This window comes from Aethina tumida, chromosome 2 (genome assembly GCF_024364675.1).
Source record: "Aethina tumida isolate Nest 87 chromosome 2, icAetTumi1.1, whole genome shotgun sequence".
Taxonomy (NCBI): Eukaryota; Metazoa; Arthropoda; class Insecta; order Coleoptera; family Nitidulidae; genus Aethina; species Aethina tumida.
In genome coordinates, this window is record NC_065436.1 from 37,195,035 (window position 1) to 37,208,684 (window position 13,650).

At 29.7% G+C, this 13,650-nt stretch overlaps 2 protein-coding genes across 5 annotated transcripts; one reads left to right on the forward strand and one right to left on the reverse strand.

Moving 5' to 3' along the window:
- Window positions 1-468: 468 nt before the first annotated feature.
- Window positions 469-5,104, forward strand: LOC109599022 (sulfhydryl oxidase 1-like). Of its 4 annotated transcripts, none has more exons than XM_049962434.1 (3): window positions 469-2,291; window positions 4,096-4,134; window positions 4,713-5,104. In XM_049962434.1, exons 1-2 carry the CDS (start codon window positions 551-553, stop codon window positions 4,131-4,133), a joined length of 1,779 nt encoding a protein of 592 aa, XP_049818391.1. In that variant the 5' UTR covers window positions 469-550; the 3' UTR covers window position 4,134; window positions 4,713-5,104. The 4 variants fall into 4 exon arrangements, 3 of the variants coding, with proteins under 3 accessions (XP_049818391.1, XP_019870515.2, XP_049818390.1); XM_020014956.2 differs by lacking the exon at window positions 4,096-4,134 and adding an exon at window positions 4,315-4,388 and having other exon boundaries at window positions 470-2,291; XR_007547161.1 differs by lacking the exon at window positions 4,096-4,134 and having other exon boundaries at window positions 469-3,961.
- Window positions 5,105-5,142: 38 nt separating this feature from the next.
- LOC109599024 (flotillin-1) lies at window positions 5,143-8,372 on the reverse strand. The gene is made up of 7 exons (XM_020014959.2): window positions 8,209-8,372; window positions 7,636-7,711; window positions 7,313-7,403; window positions 6,994-7,257; window positions 5,831-6,445; window positions 5,611-5,775; window positions 5,143-5,554 (listed from the first exon to the last, which is right to left on the reverse strand). The coding sequence occupies exons 1-7, from the start codon at window positions 8,258-8,260 to the stop codon at window positions 5,537-5,539; spliced, it is 1,281 nt and encodes a 426-aa protein (XP_019870518.1). The 5' UTR covers window positions 8,261-8,372; the 3' UTR covers window positions 5,143-5,536.
- Between the last annotated feature and the right edge of the window lie 5,278 nt (window positions 8,373-13,650).

A 13,650-nucleotide genomic window follows, 5' to 3' on the forward strand; every position in this document is an offset into this window, starting at 1 on the left:
GATATTTCAAACAATCGATAATTCGTAATATTTTAAGAGTCCCTCGAGTTTCGAATTATCGAGATTCGGCTGTACTAAAAACTGTATGCGAATCCACTGCAATCGCGTTTTAATTCGGAAACCGATACGTATCGAACGTAGTGAACGAAAACGAGCACTTCAAAATCGTCTCAGACCCGAAAAAGTCGGTTTGCTGAATGACCACACTGTATATATCACAGTTATATGTATTTTTATTTAATTGTATTAATAATTTATTTAGTTAAAAAAGACAGATTTTAAGTATTAAAATAATTTAAGATTTTTCAGATTAATTTTATATTATAAATATCGGATTTATTATTTAAAAATGACTAATTTACAAAATAATCATTTTATCGGCAAACAACATGGCAACAGTCAAGATAAGCTTTCTATGCAAGATAATGACTACAAGTGTCGCGCACGTAAACCATATGCTCAGTTTGAAATCGCGCAGCAACCACACCACTTCCGCGCTGTTGACGTGACCTGTCAAAATACATAACCTCAGTGATAGTTGTCGGCCAATATGTTTAAATTGTTATTGCAATTAATTTTCGTGGTGGTCTTCCTCGAGTACACAGACAATGCGGCGGTGGACATGTTCAAGAACAATTTCAAGACACAAAACGACCAAGTGGTCGGTTTGTATTCGATTACGGACGATGTGGAGATTTTAACGATACACAACTTCAAAAGCTCAGTGTATGGTAGTAAAAACGCGTGGCTGATCGAGTTTTACAACAGCTACTGTGGTTTTTGTCAGAGATTTGCGCCTTCTTGGAAGGAGTTTGCGACGACAGTCAAAGATTGGAAGAACCGAGTCGCTGTTGGAGCCATCGACTGCGCTAACGAAGAAAACAACCCGCTTTGCCGCGAATTTGAAATTATGGGATACCCAACTTTGAGGTATTTCCACGAACAATACATCGAGGGGCCGAAAAATTTAGGTATACAGGTCAGTGCTAAAGGGGGAGCCGATGATCATAAAGTAACATTGTTGGAGACCATTGTGGCTGAGCAAAAAGAAGGCAGAGGTAAACAGTATCCGGATATTTCTCCCTATTTGAGCAAACATACGGACGAACTTTTTACTGATGTTAATGTAAAATATGTGTTTTTGGTGGTGCAAGAACCTGGTTCAATTGTTGGGCAAACCATTGCCTTGGACTTGGCACAAAATCCAAACGTGCGAATCAGGTATGCCACCAAAGAAAACACTGACTTGTTGAATAGTTTGAACATTCAAAATGTCCCTGCTGTTGTTGTCTTTGATAGTAACAGAAACAGAGAGGTTTTAACAATTTTGGACAACCCAAAGAACACCATTCTAGATTATCTTCAGTCCAAAAACATTAACGTCAAGAATAGTCAAAATTCCAATGAAGATAACGTAGAAACCAGAATCGAACCAGTAGAAGATGCACAACTGGAAAAAATAAAAAGAATGGGCGACGTAGTCTTCCAAAAAGATTTAGAAACAGCCCTCAGATACTCACTAAGAAAAGAAGTATCAAGAACTAAAGAAATAACAGGTTATAAACTGGCAGCTTTAAGGAATTACCTGAGTGTTCTAATCAAGTACTTCCCGTTCGGAAAATACGGACAAGCCTTCCTGATGGATCTAAAATATTACGTGGACGGAAGGGACATGGTACGGGGAAAAGACATCTTCGACAAGGTGAAGGCGGCCGAAAAGCTAGACAGTCAAGTGTTTTCGACGCCGGAAGGATGGATTGGTTGTCGGGGAAGTACCAAAACATTCCGCGGCTACCCTTGTGGTCTGTGGAAAATGTTCCACTACTTATCCATGCAACACTACGAGAAAAACCTTCAGAATCCAGACGCCCAACCGTCGGAAGTGTTGGAAGCCATGCACGGATACATAAAAGAGTTCTTCGGCTGCACCGATTGTTCTCAGCATTTCCAGGAGATGGCCAAAAGAAGGAAATATCAGGAAGTAGCCTCGGTAAAGGACGCGGTCCTTTGGCTGTGGTCCGCACATAACGAGGTGAACAACCGTCTGCACGGCGACGCGACGGAAGACCCAAAATTCCCCAAGATCCAGTTTCCATCTCAACAAAATTGTCCGCAATGTCGCCTGAACGACGACTCCTTCGTAGTCCCGGAAGTGTTCAACTACCTGAAAACGATGTACGGAGTCAATAACGTCCGTTACATCGACTCGGACACTAGGATCCTGCATTTGGGATTGGAGGGACCGGTCAGTTCCGGATCGGCGCCGAATTTTTTCCAAACGCTTGATACGAGTATGTGTTTTATAATTTACGTAACCTCATTTGCATTGATACTATTTTTAATTAGGCTGTTTTTGAAAAGGGGTTATAGGAAAAAGGCGTATGTGCACGATTTGTTAGGGAAAGTTTGAGAATTTTAACTTAAAAGGTATGAATTGGACATTGCTGCGTTTAATGTTCAAGGTTTTATTTGGAAAACTGCCATTTATCTTGGTTACTTATGTATATATTTAATTGTTCGACTACAATTATGCAATCGTTGATGATTCTACCTATGAATTAATAACGAGTTGGAGATGCATCATTAAAATTAAAATTCTTTGTGTAATTTTCAGGATAAATGTATATATTGTTTAATCTTGCAATATTTATTTCCATAAGAATTTATATAGATTTAATATTTATTATACTGATAAGTATATGAAGTATATTTATTAGCTATATATTTGATAAGAATAACCAATCAATTTTATAGCATTTGTATGAAATTATAAAGGCTGTGAATTCAAATAAGTAGATGTTTTTTAATTAACATTCCTTTTTAAAATCTAGAAAATTTATACATTAAGAGAATATGCTTAATTAGTCAAGATTGTGATAAACATGTTTTCGTTTCGTAATATTTAATATTAATTCGCAGATAATGATTCTTATTACGTTCACCAACTATTTATTGGTACGTTAAGATATAAATTAAAGTACATAATTTCGATAAAACTTATTAATAAAAAATATTTATTGTTCTGTGTTTATTAGATGGCATTAAACGTGTATTAATTTTATTTGAGAAATTAATGCATGATACAATTTATGTATCATATTCATTTATTTATTTCATACTGGTATTATGATGATGAACATTAAATCGCAATGTTTGTTTCATGTCGTGTTTGTATACATTCCAAATATGTAATTTTTGTTGATTATTGTTCTGTTTGTTTATTAATTCTATAACTAATAATTATTTGTCAATTTTAAAACTGTTTCTTCTTTATATGTTTGCAACATCTCTCTTACTAACAATAATTTCATTTCTTGAAAATGATACATGAAACACTTTTTTAATATTTTATTTCTATTTTTGTTAAAAGTAATTTCCACCTATATAGATATGTTGTTGTATTTGTTATCAGAAAATTTAACTTTCAAATATAAATTTTTACGTAAACTTATTAGATCTTTAAAATATGTTAAAATCCGATTACAAATTTTAATTGCAAATATTATTTAATTTAGTTCTTTATAAAGCAAATAAAAACCCAAATTAGTTGATAAAAAAAAACATAAAATCATATGACAAAAGGTTAATTATTGTTCCCAATTCTGTGCTAGTCAAAAAATTGTGTTTCATGCTCAGTTTCAAAGCGTATTACTAACAATTAATTAACTGTGTACCCTAAATCCGTAGAGTTTGTTACACGTCACATATAACATATATAACCAAAGCAAATGCTCAAGATTAATGATCGATGTACAAGAATAGATAAACAAAAAACACATATACATACATATATATATATATTTTATTGCAATTATGATAAAACCGTTTAGACTGATTATATTTAAATATTTTTTTATGAATTGTTAATCTATTTTAAATTAATAAAAACTGCATCACTAATTTGTGTTTTAAATACACAGACCTCTTCACACAAATACCTAATTTCGTTTTGCACAGTTCGGTGAGTTTTTGCTTGTTCATACATAAATAATTATGGTTATTTGTTTTTACCGTCTTTTGTGAAAATGTCTCTCCTTTCCTGGGTGTGATGTTCAAGTAAAATTTCGAAATTCATTTGTGCAAATAAATTTTCAGAAAGGCCAACAAAACGTTTCGCAGCAAGATTTTATTGAGGTAGGAGACATTTTTACGGTATTGATTCGTCATTGTCAATTATTAATTTTTGCATGTACATAAAATAGTGAAATTCAATTATTTTTATCACAGTAAAATATAACAATAAATCATGCATGTTCAAACAGGACTTTTAATGAACATTCGAAAAAACGATTGAATGTTGTTGATAAATTTCAGAAGCGAGAATTTCCTGTAAAATTATGTGGGACATTCAAAACCCGAATCTGTTTAGATGCGAACATTCATAAAAGGTCAGTTTTTATACTGGTTTAATCAGTAGTATAATAATAAATCAATTTATTATAAAATCATAAAATGTATTTATTTAATTATATAGAATCGGAAGTGCAATAAGGATGAAGTCATTACAACGTAATTTTAAAGTGTTCATTTATGCAACGAATAAAAATAAGTGTTAATTTATTTAAATAATACCATAATTAGAAATGCTTCCTAGAAATTGACAATGATTATATAATACATCTCCAAGATAATAAAAAATCAAATAACCAAAGTAATAAAAGTTAATAAATAGTTTTATTAGTTGCACGAAAGTAATATATTTTCTTTTTTAGGTGTCTTCCGAATTCTTCTAGGGTTGATGGTCACTTTTGGACGCATTTTATGATATTTTAATGGGATTGACAAAAGAGTAGTTTTTATGCTTTGTTCCTGTAGACGCTTCTTCGGAATACTTTTCCTTAATACTTAGTTTAGACTAATAGAAAAACTTAGAAGCCACCCCAAGAGCAAGTAAACCTCATCACAATTATTCCATTAATCTTAGTAATGTAATTATTGTAGTTTAGATTTTCAAGTTTTTACGTTTATAGATTATATAATTTTTTATACTGTTGCATTTATAGAGTTATATAAAATTTGTACATTATTTAATCATTAAAACTCGAAATTTTTTCCTATTATTGACTTATTATATGTGACTAATAAATATTTTTGTGTTTGATAATTGGTTCTATCATTTTTTTTTAAATAAAACTACCCAGACAAATATAATTTTTTATTTATATAAAATATTTTTAATAAAAACAAAAAATATAAAAAACGAATAAAATATCAACAAAAAATGAATTTAAAATCGAAACTCAAGAATAACAAAAATTTAGTGTATATACACAGGATACAAATACAAATGTTCAAAAAATAGACATTTCACATCTACATTTAAGGCTGAATCTGTAGTCAGGATCAATCTACCCACAAAATTCATATTTCACAGGTTCTATCTGTATGAATCTCTAAATTTGGCCATTGAAAAAATGCAAGTCTGATATCAGAAGAAATATCAATTTATACAAAAAGATGCAACAACACCCAATCAAATGTATGTGCAAGGCATATTGGTTTGGTTACCTCCCCAATTTCCAGTTTCGTTTTTTCTCTATGCCGCATGAACCGACTGCAACAATAAACAAATTAAGTAATTAATAAATCAACCATGTATTTTCCAAGTACCTTTGATATATCGACTCCGGTCATTGTTTTCACTAAAGCTGGAACCTTGTTGACGATATCCAAAACTTCTCCCGTTAGTTTAGCCGCACCAACGTCTCCGGTACCGGTCGAAACCATCGTTATCTTTTTCGCTTGTGACAAAGGAGCAGCCACTTCGGCAGCAACCTAAACAAATGGATATTTCATTTTAAACAATTTCAACGAGACAGTAAACGCTTACCTTCGGCAACACATCCAAAAACATATCGATCATGGCAGCTTCCTTGTATTCCTTCCAAGCTTCCGCCTTTTTTGCCATCTGCTCCGCTTCCGCCTTCGCCTTGGCTTCAATAGCGTACGCTTCAGCTTCTCCCTTCAATCTCAACGCTTCCGCCTCCGCCTCAGCCTCTAAAAGTATCCTTTTGTTGTTAGCCTCCGCTATTTTCTCCAACCTGTACTTTTCAGCTTCAGCCGGACGTCTGATGGTCGCTTCCAATTCCCGTTCTTTCCTCGCTATTTCCTGTTCCTGTACCGCTATCTGTTGCGTTCTCTCGACCACTTGGATCTGCATCTGTTCCTCTTTGATTCGTTGCTTGGTTTTTGCCGCTTGCAGCTCGTACGCCATTTCGGCTTCGGCGTTTTTCGTCTGAACCTCGACGTCGTAGGCGGCTTTTTTTAGTTCGAAGTCGCGACGAGCTTTCGCGATTTCTGTGTCGTTTAAGAACACAGAGGCCATGCGTTGTTCTTCGGCTATCGCTTCTTTGATTTGGGCTTCGCATCGGGCTTCAGCCTCGCCTATTCTGGCGTCCCGTTTTACTTCCGCCGTTCTCGCCATTCCCAAACTTTTCAAATATCCCTATTTTTATAAAATTTGTAAGTGCATGAATAATTGTTTTATATTCGTAGAAGCGTACATTACAATATCTACTATTCATAAGCAGAATGATTAATGTCACAGATAATAACTTTATTCATTTTAAAATCGGCAACCAATAAAATAATAAATGGCAAACGTAATATAATAAAAAGGCGTGCCAATATTATTTGATCATAACTAATTTGAAATTGGAATTTCATGTGTGATAGATAAACCTCTTGAGAAAGCATTGAAATCAAAGTTTTCTTTGTAGATAATTGATTTAATGGTTTATGCAAGCAATTAAATGTTTTGTGGGCTATGATTTTCGAAATGAAATCGTGCAAATATAATAGGATTGTGTGAGCCCACTTTCTTTTCCTCTAACGATAAACCTACACGTCCACACCACATCAAAGAAACCTTTACACATATACAGATAAATATGGGGACGTACCTTGGCACCCTTTTGTAGCGCAAATCATAGAAAACAACAAAATCAAATGTTAAACTCACTTATTGACTATTATCCATCAGTTTTTACTCACCTCTTCGTCCCTGATGTCTTTCAAAGTGTAAGAGACAACGGTGATTCCCATGTTGACGAGGTCGGAGGAGGCGACTTCGAAAACTTGTTTGCTGAACTTCTTACGGTCCTTGTAAATCTCTTCCACAGTCATTGAGCCCATGATCGCTCTCTGATGACCCTCCAAAGTAACCAGTGCGATGTGTTGGATTTCGCTCTCGTTCTTATCGAGAAATTGTTCGCAAGCTGCGAGCAGCATCTCTTCATTTTGTCCCTGGATCTTCACCTGAGAAGTTCAAAAGGTTTATTTTATGTTTGGTGATTTAGTTTTTCCTTGGTACCTGTGCGATTCCCGTGACGGAGATTGGAACTCCTTGGCTTGTGTAAACTGTTGGACTTTCCACTTGAAGAGTCATTGTGTTTAGAGATATTCTAAGGGATGGAAAAGATTTATTAAAGCGGTACAATGTGGGTTGCCTACTTTATAAAAAGATTGTTATGGAAAGCACTTCAGGTTGTCTATTATGTTGAGAAACAGGTGTAACTATCATAAACATTGTAATGTAAAGTATTTTTTGAATAGTTTTTAAGGTCAAGTCTAGAATTACATAATTTAATACGTGTGAAAATTGATATGCAAATTAATTGCATTCAGATTTTGTACCTCTGAATTCGTTGGATTGAAGGCCATATAAAAGCTCTACCTCCTGGGACTAATAGTGGTTTGCTGTAGCAACATCCTAAAAATTAATTAAAAAAATTAAAAATGGCATTTTCCGATTTTTCATACATCCACAGTGGAACTTGAAGAGTAATGGTGCAGATTTGAGGTCAGTTGACAGATAAAAAGCATCAATTGTTGATTAATTCATGGAACAGGTCAAGTTTGTTTTAATTAACCTTATGGTTATTGCAAAAATTGCCGAATGAAATAATAAAAACTGTATATAACATTCTACATTGTTAAATTTAGATTTTAACTGCTTTTAAACTGAAACATTCAAGGTCGATTTAATAATAAATACATTAATGTTTATATGGGAATGATAAATAATTTGTAACATTTTATTAACTTTGTAACTGTTATTCTTAAGGATCAACAAACAAATCGACTCAATATTATAGATACTAAACGGAGGGGTTAAATTTCAAAATTGCCGCCTTTTCTGACATTAACCCTCGTATTTTAATCTGCATCAGTGTCCAAATAAAAATAAAACGATTGTAGTTAAAATACCTGATATAACGAGCGCTTCGTTCGGTCCACAAGTGACGAATCCCCACGTCATTGTTTATGTCACCTGATAATCGTTTATCTGTGAAAATTGGTATTAATAATATTGAAAATTGCCGAGAGAAATGGACGGTACACCCAAAACGAACTGCGACGCGCTACACAAACAACGCGCATGCGCACTTCGGACTGCGTTCATTGATCAATTTATAAAATTGCAGACTGTTGGCGCCGCTACATAGAAACACGGACGCCGCTCGAGTTGCACTAACAATTAGTAATTGTAAAAATATGCCATTTAAATATTGATTTTTATTTTAATTAAATCGCTAGATAAAAATTAAATTTAACAAGAATTTTATGTGTATTTGGTCCACAATAATAAGTCTTTTAAATATCAGTTATTTATGAGGTATTTTAAAAAAATAAAAATAAATAAATTTAACAAGGGTTTTGATAAGCTTTATGCTGTAATAAAAGTAAAAATTTCGAAGCGATTCTTTTTTTAAATTAAATCGCTAAATAAAAATTAAATTTAACAAGAATTTTATGTGTATTTGGTCTACAATAATAAATTTTTTTAAATATCAGTTTAAATATTTATGATCTATTTAAAAAAAAAAATAAATAAATTTAACAAAAATTTTGATTTTGATTTGATAAAAATTAAATTTAACAAGTATTTTATGTGTATTCGGTCTACAATAATAAGTCTTTTAAATATCAGTCTAAATATTTATGACGTATTTAAAAATTTTGTTAAACTTAATGCTGTAATAAACGTACAAATTTCGAAGCGATTAATTTTGAAAAGGTTAATTCCAACTTAAGAAGTAATGTTTACAAATTATTTTTTTTAAAAACAATAGTTCCTGCAAATTCCATTATGTAAGTACAGTTAAATCTGAGCTGCTAGAGTAAAAGCCACATTCGAATTTTGCCTTGTCGTGTTTACTTACTTTCTCATTTCGTTCCTTATGGAAACGAATGCAACAAACCTCAACTATTTATGTTATTTACACGGAGATTTCATTCGTATAAAACTCCTATAGGTTTTCTGTTCTACCTACTTTCTAAATTTTATTAAACCTAAAAATATATGTTACTTTACTTAAATAGTTTTTATTAAAAATATAAAAATTACTTTCATCTAAATAATCGTTTTGGAAATTAGTAAAAGTGCATTTTGTTGTGTTACGAACGCTTCAACGATTTTTTTCATACTTCACAACGTTCTCAATGAGTATTATGCAAAATGTTTGGATAATTAAACAAAACGTGTATTTGTCCATTTTATTTTTTCTAGTAATTGGGTTATTGAGTTTTTTTAATGGACAAATATGCAGTTTATAGGAACATTGCGTGCTCGTTAATTGATTTTGTTAATTAATTCTAATGTTTTTGAGAGAAATGTTTACGAAATGTGTAATTTGTATTAATTTTAGTCACGCTTTTTATTTTTTTAAATTACACTGAATATTTTTAGTTGTAATAAACATAAATTATGATAATATGTTGTAATTTATTCTTAAACAATTGCAAAATGTTTTAATCTAATGTTATGTATTTTGATACCTTGTGAAATTTCACAAATCAATACTTCAAGTTTGTAGATAATTAAAAGAGATTCGACCTTACATTTATTTTATTATTATCACAACATAACATAACGAATAAGGAAACAATAAGAATAGTTTAAATTGATCCTTGAATGGATTTTGAGCCATTTAATTTGTATAATTAGATTTGATGATCCATTATTTCCGCCTGGAACTGTTTTTGAACGTCCTTGATAGTTAATTAATTAATAATTATAGATTCAATCTGTTTTTGATGTGTGATCGTCATATTAATTTAGTGTAATCAATCGATTTGCATAATTCTAGGAAATTTACCTTGTTACATTTCAATCAAGATGATAAATTCCTTTCTGAAAAATTAATTAATGAATTGTTTGTTTTACAGGAAATTATCGATTTTAATCTTGCTGAAGCTATCTAATTTTAAAGCAAAAGTTTAGTAATCATGTAAAAGAGTTTTCTTTGCTCCAAATTATTCGTTTTATGGAAGACCTTTTGTTGGAAACCATCAGCTGTGCTATAAAATTGAATTCCATCTTCTCCTTTCACAAACTGATTGAACGTTTTGTTTAAAAGTTTTAAACATTTTTATGCAATAAAATTAAAACAACCAACAAACACCCCCCCCCCCAATTTATTTGACGGTCCTTCACATCTCCTTTGTTTTGAGCGTCCTCGAAGCACCCCTTCACGTTCCAATTGATCTGAAGCCCCTGAGCGGCAATGAAAAAACGAATAAACCGGAATTTACAAGCCCTTTGCCGTACCAAACCCTCGAATAAAACAAAAACGCCGAACAAGAATTCCAAGCCAAATTGTTCACCATAATCCGCAACGTTCGAGCGGGACGTAATCGATAAACGACCCAGTTTTGACCCAACCTGACCTAGCCAACGCAGAATCCCGTTCACATCCCCCAAAATCAGTGACATCGTTTTATCCGAAATCTAACATATATAAGAAATTTAGCAAATTGAAATGTTAACCCATTGATTTTCTCTTGTTTCTTTAGCGAAAAACTATTATATTATAGTCTTGCAAAAAGTAATGAAGGAAAAAGAATTGTAAAAGGACGTAATAAAAATGTAGTGGCGCAATTTAAATGCATAATTAAAAGAAAGCGTTTCATGGTGCAAAACAGCACAAGTGCAGCAATTCCAGCATCCCGCAGGAGTAGTTGCGTCCCGTTTGTTCCCGTTTCGCGTCCCGCACACTCGAGATCGATATGAAGTTTGTAGCAATGCGCAGGATAACGTGTCGGCGTTCGGTAAATTGTTGACCCAATAAAATTTTTATTGCCCCACATATCCCATTTAACCAAACGACGGGATTCTGATCGGCCAGTCTAGATTTTTTCTTTTCCTTTTTGCTCATCATTTATTTATAATTATTTTTTAAAACGAAAAATTAAATTGAAATTGTTTACGACTGGGAAATGTGTGGGCTAATGGGTTATTTTATGAGTTTTTTTGCGCTGTCTAAATCCATTGACTTCTGTTCCTACATACAGTTACCGAAGAATTAATACTTTTTAATTAAATTTTTACAATTTTTAAATGCAAATGCTTAATGACGCATTATTAGCAAATTAGTCAAAACAGTTACGTATACATCGAATTTTTCATTTGAAAAATGGGGTATGTGGTAATACATATTATCTGGACAAGATAATAGGAACAAATCTATATTAAAAATCTCAATTTTGCATGCACGAGATTTCTAAATCAGTGTTGGTTATATTTGTATAAGTAAAATTTTCTGTTCTTTTAGGTATTCAAATTTAATTATTTTATGTATTTAGCATATCTAATTGTCTTAATTACATATTATTCAGATATGAGGTTTTTTAAATCAAATAAAATTTTTTAACTTTTTTATACCTTAAAAAATTGAAATGTTCCAATGTAATATAATATTGATTCAATATTAGGAGTATAAAGAACCAATGTGGTCAATAAAAACTAATTTTAATACAACATCTGATTGTGGACAAGATAATTGGGAAAAATATATAGTGAAAACCTCAATTTTGCATTAACAAGATTGTTGATTATATTTGTATAAGTAAAATTCTCTATTCTTTTAGGTATATCAAATTTATTTAAATTTAATTAATTTATGTATTTAGTACATCTAATTGTTTTAATTAAATATTATTCAGTTATGAGACTTTTTAAATTAAATTAATTTTTTAAAACTTTTTATACCTTAAAAATAAAAAAATTGAAATATTAGATAAAAATTATTTAATATAATATTAAATTAGGAGTATAAAGAATAAAAGTGGTCAATAAAAACTAATTTTAGTTTAATTTATATATTTTTTTAAGTTTTAATTATATTTTTTTATTTTTCAAATAGCTTAGTACAACACTTACAACAATTTTTTTTATATTGCGTATATTCTATTAAACAAATATATACATAAAATATTACACTATTATTTAACTTTTTTTCTTAATATTCTTGTGTATGTAAAACTAAAATAAATCTAAGTCACATTAAAAACAATAAGAAGATATTAAAATTCCATAAAATTATATGGAATAAAATAATGTACATATAAACAGAACTACTATTATTAATTGTGTATATTTTTTTGAACAAATATATACATAAAATATTATTATTGTGTTTACTATAATAAATGAATACTATAACAAATGTATATAACAAAACATAATTACATAAAATATTATGTATATATTAACAGAAAAATTTTATGTATGTATATTATTTTTTATTGTCATTATTAATATATATATATATATATATATATATATATATATATATATATATATATTAATTCATGTAACGTTAAAAAAATAAAAGGATATAAAATATTCAACAGAACTATTTTTTTAATTGTGCATATATTTCTTTAAATAATAAATAAAAGAATATAAAATATTACATAAAAGTATTTAAAATAAATTAATGAATATATTAACGGAACAATTTTTTTAATTATGTGTATATTTTTAAAAAATATATACATACTATGTTATACTATTTTTATTGTCATTATTAATATTCTTGTGTATGTAAAATTATTATAAAACCAAGTAACACTAAAAACAATAAGAGGATATAAAAATATTAAAATTATTTGAAATGAAATAATATATATAAAACAGAATTACCTTTTTAAAAATATATACATAAAATATTACACTATAGAAATATAATACCACCATGTAACAATAAAATAAATAAATATAAACAATAAATCTATTCTATTTTAAATATAATATTGTATATATTAACATAACTACTCTTTTAATTGTATATATATTTTTTAAACAAATATATACAAAAATATTATATTATTATATATTGTGTATAATATAATAAATTTATGCAATTTATGAAATAAAATTATGTATATATTAACAGAACTACTTTTTTGAATTATGTACATAATTATTGAAAATAATATTACATAAAATTATTTAAAATAAATTATTAAATATTTTAACGGAACAATTTTTTAATTATGTATATATTTTAAAAAAGTATATACAGTATATATTATACTATTTTTTATTGTCATTATTAATATTCTTGTGAATGTAAAATTATAATAAATCTAAGTATCACTAAAAATAATAAGAGGTTATAAAAAAATATAAAATTATTTGAAATAAAATAATGTATAAAAAAGAGAACTACTTTTTTTAAAATATATGTACCTAAAATATTATACTATAGAACTATAATAAAACTATGTAACATTAAATATTTTAAGAGGATAAAAAATATTCCATAGAAATAAAATATTGTATAATTGTGTATATAAATAAATTGCATAAAATATTTCACTAGTTGTATTAGTTATTCCGTTAAATATAGTCGATACGAAAAG

What these genes read in the sequence shown, in the direction of transcription:
- LOC109599022 (XM_020014956.2), top strand. Translation starts at nt 551, where the DNA reads ATGTTTAAATTGTTATTGCAATTAATTTTCGTGGTGGTCTTCCTCGAG. An exon ending in TTTCCAAACGCTTGATACGA is followed by an intron (nt 2,292 to 4,314) that starts GTATGTGTTTTA and finishes GATAAATTTCAG; the next exon opens with AAGCGAGAATTTCCTGTAAA.
- LOC109599024 (XM_020014959.2), bottom strand. Translation starts at nt 8,260, where the DNA reads ATGACGTGGGGATTCGTCACTTGTGGACCGAACGAAGCGCTCGTTATA. An exon ending in CGAAGCGCTCGTTATATCAG is followed by an intron (nt 7,712 to 8,208) that starts GTATTTTAACTA and finishes ATTAATTTTTAG; the next exon opens with GATGTTGCTACAGCAAACCA. An exon ending in TTTTGGATGTGTTGCCGAAG is followed by an intron (nt 5,776 to 5,830) that starts GTAAGCGTTTAC and finishes CCATTTGTTTAG; the next exon opens with GTTGCTGCCGAAGTGGCTGC.